The 10,040-nt window shown below is 37.7% G+C and overlaps 1 protein-coding gene across 2 annotated transcripts in view; it reads right to left on the bottom strand.

Moving 5' to 3' along the window:
* Positions 1 to 1,283: 1,283 nt before the first annotated feature.
* The window catches only part of LOC117813888 (cGMP-inhibited 3',5'-cyclic phosphodiesterase A-like), a 90,995-nt gene continuing 82,238 nt past the window's right edge, over positions 1,284 to 10,040 (bottom strand). For both annotated transcript variants that reach the window (XM_034684938.1, XM_034684939.1), the window contains exons 13-14: positions 4,158 to 4,410; positions 1,284 to 2,011 (exon numbers count right to left, since the gene is read on the bottom strand). In XM_034684938.1, the coding sequence (XP_034540829.1) occupies positions 1,677 to 2,011; positions 4,158 to 4,410 (588 nt within the window). In that variant the 3' untranslated portion in view covers positions 1,284 to 1,676. The remainder of the gene's footprint in view (positions 2,012 to 4,157; positions 4,411 to 10,040) is intronic.

The following is a 10,040-nucleotide window of genomic DNA, read 5'->3' as shown; positions in this document are numbered from 1 at the left end:
AAAGCCCGAGAGTGAAACTAATTAAAGAAAGCATATGGCTGCCTACGCTGTCATCTCAGCCATTACTGTAGATGTGACTTGTACAAGGTTGTCAACTGCATCTCCACTTCATTAAAGAAAGAACCAGTTTTCCTACTTTAATAGTGCCGGGGATTACTTTGGCTTTCTCTGGCTTGCAGCTTCACTGGTGACAATTTTTTCAATCTAAGGAAGATACAACCTCACTTATGACTTACTAATTGAAACATTCTGTTGCATAAAAGTAAAAAAAAAAAAGTGAAAGGATTGGATAAAAAGTCTAGCCTTGTTCAAAGTCTGTCATGAATTCATTCTGAACAAACTTTCTGTCCCTGCACATTTGTGATGCCTTTCCTCACAGGTGATCACATTTACTTTGCATTTCTACAGGTGATGATTTCCTGAGGGTTAAAGGTCAGAATCATTTGTAGTTTTTTAAAAATAAAAAAACCCAGTAAGTCTAGGGTATAACAAAGCACACTGACAAGACCAAGGACACTGTACTGGTTAGTTCACCCACAGATTGCACAGTACACCAATCACTTTGAAGTGATTGTTTAACCGATTATTCTTTCTGGTCCTTCATAATGTTTCAATATATATAATGGCCGTTTGTGTTGTTGTTTTCTTTTATTTAACACTTGCAATGTCAATGTTAGTATATGTTTAGTTTACCATATTTTTCCTTTTGGTTTTGTTTTCAGCACAGATTCATTTCTATCAACACACAGTTGCTTTCTCAGTGCAAACCTTTGGATGTCAACACCTTGGATGGTTGACCCTGAATGACTAAATTTATCATGGTACTGAAGACCAGAGATGGCACAAACACAGACAAACTGCTTCATTTATGTGTTTCGTTCTCTAAAGAACTGTGTTAAACCAGCAGACACACACACACATACACACACACATACACACACACATACACACACACACCCACACCCACACATACACATACACATACACATATACATACACATACACAGTGTCAGTAGCCTCAACTGTCCTTACTTAAACCAACACTTAAGGTACTAAAAACTTAGTTTGGCAACACATATTGAACAAAAAATGTCTGAATATTTGATTTTGTACGTGTGGGTGATAACTAATTTTGGCAGACGTTGAAATGAAAAAAATGTTCCCTCATGTGATTGGCTCCGTTTGTAATCCATATTTATATATTTATATATAAAAAACATATTACGGCCCAAGTGAGACCTCAAAAACTCTTGCTAAAATTGAAACACAAGTACTAGTAACTGTGGTGTTTATATATATAATTGCATTCAGAAAATAATTATATATAAATTGGCAGCAAATTTCTGCAGTCCTGTGTTACCACATTGGGTTGAGGTCTGTGCAACCAGTCTTTCTCTTCTCTTGACAGTAGCAAAAGAGTCTGTTTCCCAAAGTACACAAATTATAATCCTGTATTGCAATATGGAAAACTCCTTTAAATGTTTGGTGCAACCAGATACTCAGATAAAATGTGTAAAGCACAATTTTTCCCACCCTGTTTTTCTCTGTATAGGCACACATTTCCCAAACATCTACAGTGTTGTGTCTAAGTGACGTGCTGGCAAAAACAGGATTCATTTGATAGGATAAGAAAACAAGAAATACATCTTCAGGTCCAATATTTCCCAAGAGCCGTTTCACTGTGGGTCCTCCTCCTCCTCCTCCTCCTCCTCCTCCTCTAGTTCCTCTGGGGGTTTAGAGTCTTCCTGCGGGGACACAGGCCACTCCGGTTCCTCCTCTCCCTCCTCGGGATCCTCTCCCTCCACCAGCTCCTCTCTGCTGCCCGGCTCCTCCTCCTCCTCATGAATAGCCAAGATGGGCTCAGCTACATTGTTTAAATGGACGGACTCCGCTCCCTGGCCCTGTTTCTGGGCCTCCTCTGCGATCACCTTCTTCCACATCTCGTGGTTATCCAGCAGGTGCTGTGTGATCTGGCAGAAGACTTTCCTCCTCTTCTTAGGAGCTGCTTTCTCTGGAAAATAAAAACAGAGAAATTAATTGAGCAACCTAAATTAGTGTCTGAAAAGTGACACAAAAAAACTATTTTACTTTCATTCTGCTATTTTAGGATACTTTTAAAGATTTGTTTTGTCTTTCTTTCAGATGACCACTTAGCTAGCATGTGCAAACTTGAGTTTTAGCTCGTTTCCTGTATCCCTTCCCTTGTATATTTTATCTCGTGTTTTATAAAATTAGATTTTATTTGCTTTCATTTGACTGTGTAGCACTCTGGGAACAGTGTCTGTGAAAAGTGATTTATAAATACATTTTGTTTGCTTGCTAATTGGTCTCTCTGTCAGACTTAGTGGTCAGACTTTATGACAGCACAAATACACAAGAGCATTCCTAATGCCTCAAACACCGTGACTCTACATAAATAAGTACATAAATAAATACTCAAAAACAAAACTTTGCATAAGAACCCATGTTGTTTTGTTTGCTTTCAAAAGTGACTACTTCTATGAAATATACCATTGTCTCTTCTTTAGGAATCTTATTCCCTTTACCTGTGATGAAATTGCTAGATAAGTGCTCATGTATTTGCTTTTATATCCACTATGTATCTTTAATTTTGACTTAATGTTAAAAAGACAGTGACGATTAGAGGTAAATATGATGAAGTGAGATTGGGTTTGACATGCAGCACAGGACCAAAGGTGGACTTGAACTTAGAAGGACTGTGTGGATGTCTGTACCCTGTTTAGGGGCTCCAGCTCTACTAACTGAGCTAAACCCTTCTATCCCAGCCAAGCGGCAACCTCCAGTTTCAAACTATGAAGCCCATGCGGAAGTTTTATAAACTGCAGTTCATCTAGAATCTGCTTGAGGCTGGCTGCAGAAACACCGGAAACCACATAGACACCAATTCAAAAAAGACCATCTTTGCAGCATTAATAAACATGTTTACAGCCTGGTTCAAAAAACGTCTTGGCTCTACGTAGCTAATTTCTCTATCAGCACACAATGTATGGGGGGTGAATTTTTTTATAACGTGACGGTTCTCAAACCCCGCCCCTTTACGTCACACTATGCCTGGTTGAGTTGCGCATTTTCAATATGGCTGCCGCCGTTGATTGGCTTCAAAACAGCGCTCAGGAACAGATGATTGACGCCACGGATAATACGTCCATTATTTATACAGTCTATGATCCCAGCAGACTTTGGACAGAAGGCAAGGTACACCCTGGATAGGTCGCCAACCTATCACAGGGCCCTTCAATTATATGTTAAACTGTATTTGTTTGTATCATGATGTATGAATTTTGAATAAAATCTGTTACGTCATCAGTATTACTTATCAAACATTGCACCTTTTAGTTGTTCTCAATACATAAAGTGTGACCTGATCAGGAGCTTTGTAAACTCATGTTGAACTTAAACTTTTCATAAAAGATCAATTCAATTAATTTATGGTGCAGATTAAAAAAAACTGAAGTATCAAAGAGGTCAGCTTTTACCTTTCCTAATAGCCATCAGATGCTAGGAAATATGTTACCAATGCAAATTTTTATGATAAGTAGATTCTTGTATAAACACAATGTTGCATTTAATGCCTTTGTTTTATACGGTTTAACTCCCCTTAATCCCGTCTACTTCAACAGCCTTCATTAAAGCTCTTAATAAAGGCTACGCTGCAAAAACTCAGATCTTAATGAGTGTGTTTGTCTCGTTGCTGGTCAAAATATGTCATCACACTTAGTATAAGCCACACTGACCTGGCAAGTCCAGACATAACTCTTGTATCAAGATATCACAAGCCAGAAATGAGGACTGATCTAATGAGTATAAATGGCTGCCAACACAATAAGTAGCCTACAAATAAAAGAATCAAATGAAGCCTTGAAATATATAATACATCATATTTTGAATTTCTTTTTTCATATTCATGTTAACTCTTGGAATAACTAGCAGGGGGGAATGGGGCTGTAAAGGTACAGCTTCTGCTCATTGACTGAACAGATCTATGATAAAAAAGGAAACCCTCTGAACTACTGTATAATCAAATCTTCAGAATGAAAACAGGTTGTCAACAGGTTGCTGTATGTTTCTCATCACTTCTGTTAAAGCTTGCACAGCTGCTCTAGGTTTATTACTTTGTTTTAGATCGCTGTGCTTACGTGATTCTTCTGAACTAGTTGATGCATCTTCCTCTGCAGTGTCCTCCTCCTCCTCTTCTTCTTCATTCTCTGGCTCCTCAGCCTCTGGGCTGGGTTCTACCCATCGTCCGGGTAAGAGGTAGGCTGAGTCGTACGAGTTGCACAGAGGCCCCACGATGTGTGTGATGAACGACTCCTGGAGTTTGGCCAGCTGTGGTGCAGCTCGGTCCATGAAGGGGCTGATGGGTAGGCCTTGGCTGGACTCCTCGTCACCCTGCACATACCATGAGACGCATTAGTGTAAAATCATTGTTGGCTAATCTCAGTCAGACAACTCACATTTTAATCAATCAATCAATCAAGCTTTATTTATATAGCACCTTTCATACAAATCAAATGCAACCCAAAGTGCTGTATAGCAGTTGAAAAACAAGAAAGAAGCAGAAATAAAACAATGGCAAGACATATAAGGGGAAAATAATAATAATGATAAAAATAAAAATAGTACTAATAAAAATAAAAATATAATAAAATAAAATAGAGAATAATGCATGCCAACAATAAAATATGTGTAATTAAAACAAGTTAAAGCATCAAAATTAAGAATACAAATACTTAAAATAAATAGATTTAAACTTTAAGGATAAGAAATAAAACTAAGGCTAAAAATATCAATAAAACTGAGTAGATAAATAAAATAAACAAGTTAATGAATAAATAAATAAATAAAAATAGAATAAGATAACAGTTAAATTTACAAAAATAATAAAGCAGCATTTAATCAATATTACAGTAAAATGTAAGTAATACAATTGTATTAAACCCTACATAAAAGCCAGACTGAATAAATGTGTTTTTAGTTTATGTTTAACAATGAATTTAAATGTTTATTGCAGTAGCAGAACGCTGTTTGTGTTTGGAGTCCAGTCTCCCACCTCTTTAGTCCTCACAGTTTTATCTCACGTGCAGAAATTTGAGGAGAGGTGAGATAATATATAAACCCTCTAGTCAGATCCTGCAGGTGGATGCTATAAGGTTAAATACACTATTGGTGAAGGGTAGTGGTGGAAATGACAGGGTAGAGAGAGATCAGACACTTTGCAGCAAATAAAGCCTGCACATGTTGGAGAACACGGTTGTCAGGTGATTTCGAGAACGACACATGTCAAGTGTGAAATTACCGCAGTTTGAGTTGTGTGCCTACACCAGCTCACAGGCGTCGCTCCACTGAATGCATGATTCATATTTCAACACACTTAATACTCACAAAGAACCGAGTCAATCAGGCCAGAGTGTATAGGTGCCACTGTCAAGCCCTCTTATTTGGAATGAGAAATTATTAGGTAAAAAATGTGGAGTTTGTCGCCCACCAGATCAAAGAAAATGCCATTCACCTCTTAAAATATGCAGAAGAATGGGTTGAAAAGTGAGGGAGGCTTACAGCTGGGCATAAACCAGTAGTTTCCCATGTCAGTCAGTGTACTGACAGACTATGTTAAACCTCAGAAGAAGGACAGGATGAAGCCCTTTCTACCAGAGGATGGATTGCTGAGCCCTGTCATCCTACATGCAGCATATACCTGCCTGTTCTTTTTGAAAGTATGTATAAAAACTCAGGTTTTTCTCTGGGACATTGTTGTAAAGCTATACAGTACTGTGCAAAGCAACATTGTTCCCAGATTATAAAACATTATGTTTTCTAAGGCACCGTGGCTTCACTGTAATTATAGCAGTATGAGAAACCAGGGACAGTGATGGCCTGCTTGATAACAAAAAATACTTAATTACACAAACTAGTATATATATATAGATATATGTATATATCTATATTTATATATCTATATCTATATATATAGATATATATGGTTTTTTTTAACATGTTTGCTTGCACAGCAATCTTTTTAAACAAGTCAGGACAGCATTTTATTGGGATCAATTCAAGTTTGCTCAAAGAATGTTCAGCCAAGAAAAGGGAGGACCACTCAGAGTATTAAAATAAGAAGTAGAGGAACATTCAAAAAAGAACCGGGATCCGGGAGGTAAAGAGGAATCACCTTTCCTCCTGTCATTTCCCCATTGTGAGAAATACAGTTCACTACAGATATTAGGCCACCCATGTGGAAGGAGGTAGAGGTTGTAGCAAGGGAAGCAAAGACTTCTCCAGCACCAGAACCAAATGGAGGCCTCAATCCAGGATTATAAAAGTGGCCCAGATGTGCTTGGATTCCAGTAGAGTATTACTTAGAATTGTTTGGTATAAACAAATTATACCAAGAGTTTGGCCTAGAGTAGGGCGAATCCTAATTCCAAAGGAGAAAAAGCCCTTAGGTTTAGGATTGTACCCCAACTGATTAAGAGAGCAAAAACAGGAGGGTGGGAATTGGCGGCTGGGGGTACTGTATCTTGACATAACTGTTTCAATGGAATCCTGATACCTGACTTTTTATCCATCATTTATGCAAATTAATTGTTGGAAGATGCTCCCTCATGTGTTATTTTTTTCAACATCGCACATGTTTTTAAATTTTGGTTATCTCTGTCCCAACTTTTTTTGAAACATATTTCTGGCATCAAATTTAAAATTAGCATATATTTATCATAAAAGAATAAAATTATTGAGTTGCTACGTCTGATATGATGTCTTTGCACGTTTTTGTAATAATATTAATATCAATATAAATATTAATATAATAATAATAATAATAATAATAATAATAATAATAATAATAATAATAATAATAATAATAATAATAATAATGATATTAATATTAATATTAATAATTCATTTTATTTATAGGTGCCTTTCTGGACACTCAAGGTCACCTTACAACATAACAATAAAAGCAACACTCAACAGAAATAAATACATAAATACAACAGAATAAAGATACGATATTAGAAAAATGAAAGGGGAGGGGAAGTCATTCCAGTCCCAAAGAGACAGAGTAGAGTGAGTATGCTTGGCAGAAAAGGTGAGTTTTTAGGCGGGATTTGAAGGTGGTGGGAGAGTTGGAATTTTGTGCGTCCAGGGGGCGTATATATGTTAAATACAGGTTTTAAAGTTATATTTTTGGGGCTTTTTGCCTTTATTCCATAGGACAGCTGAAGAGAGACAGGAAGTATGGGGAGTGGAGAGTTGGGGAGGACATGCGGGAAATGGTCGACCGGTCGGGAATCGAGCCAGTGACCCATGCGACGAGGACTGTAGCCTCTGTATGTGGGGCGCTTAGACCGCTAGGCCACCAGCGCCCCTTAAATACAGTTTTTAAATTATTTGAAAAGCATCAAACTTACACAACATCCAAACTACTTTGGAAATGGGTTATATTATTGGAAACTGAATTCCCAAAAGTATCTTACCTAAAGACAAAGAGATGACAAACACTTTTTTTAGTTTTCTGGCTGATTAGTTGTGCACTGACCAAAAGCATGGATATGTTCATCTATGAACTACAACAACGTACGGATTGTCCTTGTATATAGGATACTACTCAACCATCCTTTTTATATAAGTTATTGACTGTACAACTCAGCAGCATGTGTGCTTCACATGATGCCTGTATGCAAGCGAACAAACACTATAGCAAGGTTTTCTGGTTGCCTTGACAACTAACCCAAGGGTAATCCCATACTCCATACAGTAGAAAGTCTTTGTTCGTGCAGAGCAGAGAGCAGCTAATGTTAGAGCACAAAGAGAGTCATCAAAGAATTGGATATCAGAGGGACTCGAGACTTGGTTGAATTTCCTGACAGGTGAGCAGACACGAATGGGTGGAATACATATGGAGGGGGTGTGACATGGGAATCCAGCTGCCACCATTAAAACATCCTACACAGATGAGGATTGTAAGGTGTAGGTGTTGTATGGTCAAAGGCACTCTGATTAAGACATCCAAATAAGTACAAGGGGAATATATGAATATACAAATATTCCTGTGTCAGTGTGATTTACAATAGTTTTAAAGCATCAGCATTTTAATCCCAGAGATTAATCCTGTATTATCATACTGATTTAACACACCCACATCCTGGTTCACACATCATAATTAAGGTTTAAAAAGCTTCTCATGCAGCATGGTGAATAAATCTAATCCTCAGGGCTATGTCGACATGTTTCCTGATCCATGACAAAGTGTATATGAGCATTATGGGCTGTATTCTTTATATACATGTCTGAACATATTCTGTATCGAGCACACCAACAATTTTGAAAAAAGCAGCAAAGTGATATTTCTTTGCTGCTTTTTTCAAGGCTGTTGGTCTCTCACAGCTGTAATCAGGAGCTGCTGCTGCTGCTGCTGCTGAATGACAGTTGCCGGGGCAGCCTGCATGCGTCACCACATCCAGCAGCAGCAGTAGTATGAAGACTTTTGTAATTGAAGAGCATTTCTCCCGCATTCTGTATTACGATGGTTTGTAACAAGGTGGTTGTGTCCCCCAGTTAAAGGACCAGGCTACATAAAGGCTCAGAGTTTGACCTCAAGGCAATTAGCTGAGATTGGCAGTAAGTCAGAACCAAGAGGACGTATTGTTACACAGGTCACTGAGGGTGGCATTACAGGCTGAATGCTCCACTAGATCCTGTTGTTATAGCACAACTGTACACTCAGTGGCACTTAAGTACTAGGACAATCTAATTTGAATCAATACAATTATTCTGCCATAAAGTTCGCTTTTATGGTGGCTATAATAATGTCTTTATTTTTTAAAGTGTTATACAGAGGTTCATTCAACTCCATGTTTTAGCATTCAGGTCATGATTAATGTTGGGGCTTTCTGCACTGAACTTTCCCAGTTGTGTTTCCAACAGGGGCAATTCTAGGATCGGATGTTTAGGGGTGCTGAGCCGGGCAAGATACATTTCATTGTTTTGTATATTTTAATGTAATTTCATTCCCACATTTGTGAAAGAAAAGTACAACACTTTTTGGGAAAGTCTGTAACTAAACCATCACATCTGATAAAGGCTATTTAAATGCTGAGCCACAGCTAAAGATAAATGGATTGGAATCATATGGTAACCCTAATTTCAGGGGAAAGACAACTCATTTTGATACAGCAGCTCCTCAACATATATACATAAACAGTATGCATGTTTCTGGAGTAAACCAGCCTCCTATAGTGAGTACCAAAAATACCAAAACTGGACATTGGAGGTTTTTTTTGGACTTTCATTTGAAATGCACAACATTTAAAACGCGGTGGAGCTGCTGTATTTTTGTTATTAAAATATTACATTTCAACCAAGTACTGTACAGTTTTGACACTTTTCTATGCTTGTTAAAAAGGACATACATTAAAAAAATATATATATCTCAAATTTTAGGGGGCTGGGAATCAATTTAGAGGAGCTTCAGCACCCCCAAAAATGGGCAAGAAATGCCTATGGTTTCTAATATTTAGAAAGCTTCCTGTATGAAAGGATGACTGAAAAGATTATGAAATTCCCCTGACTAAAATGTTGTCGAGCACTAACACTGAATACAATAACACACATATACGCAAATAGTTACAATTTAAGTGTACGGGCAGAATTAATAGCAGAGCTGTTGTGCAGGATTCAGTGTTTTAGTTGAGTCACCAAATCTCGAGCCTGAGTCCAATCTCAAGTCCAAGCCACAAAAGAAAAATCCACTGAACAAGTTGAGTCTTAATTGAGTCTCCAATACAAACATTGATTTGTGGTGCCGCTTTAGACATCCTGGAAGCAACTGCTGCTAAACAAGACTGGATTTCTTACAGTAAAGTCTTCTGCTCATATGACATCTATTTACATGTAGATTTATAGTATAAATAAAGAATACATTAGCCTGCAGATGCAAAAATCCTGTCAGGATTGAAAGCTACGACAGCTTCTCAGTAAACAGCTCCAACAAGAAGAACTTCCTTTATTATCTCAATATG

This window comes from Notolabrus celidotus, chromosome 6, assembly GCF_009762535.1.
Source record: "Notolabrus celidotus isolate fNotCel1 chromosome 6, fNotCel1.pri, whole genome shotgun sequence".
Classification (NCBI taxonomy): Eukaryota; Metazoa; Chordata; class Actinopteri; order Labriformes; family Labridae; genus Notolabrus; species Notolabrus celidotus.
This window is presented reverse-complemented; position numbering and strand designations above follow the sequence as displayed.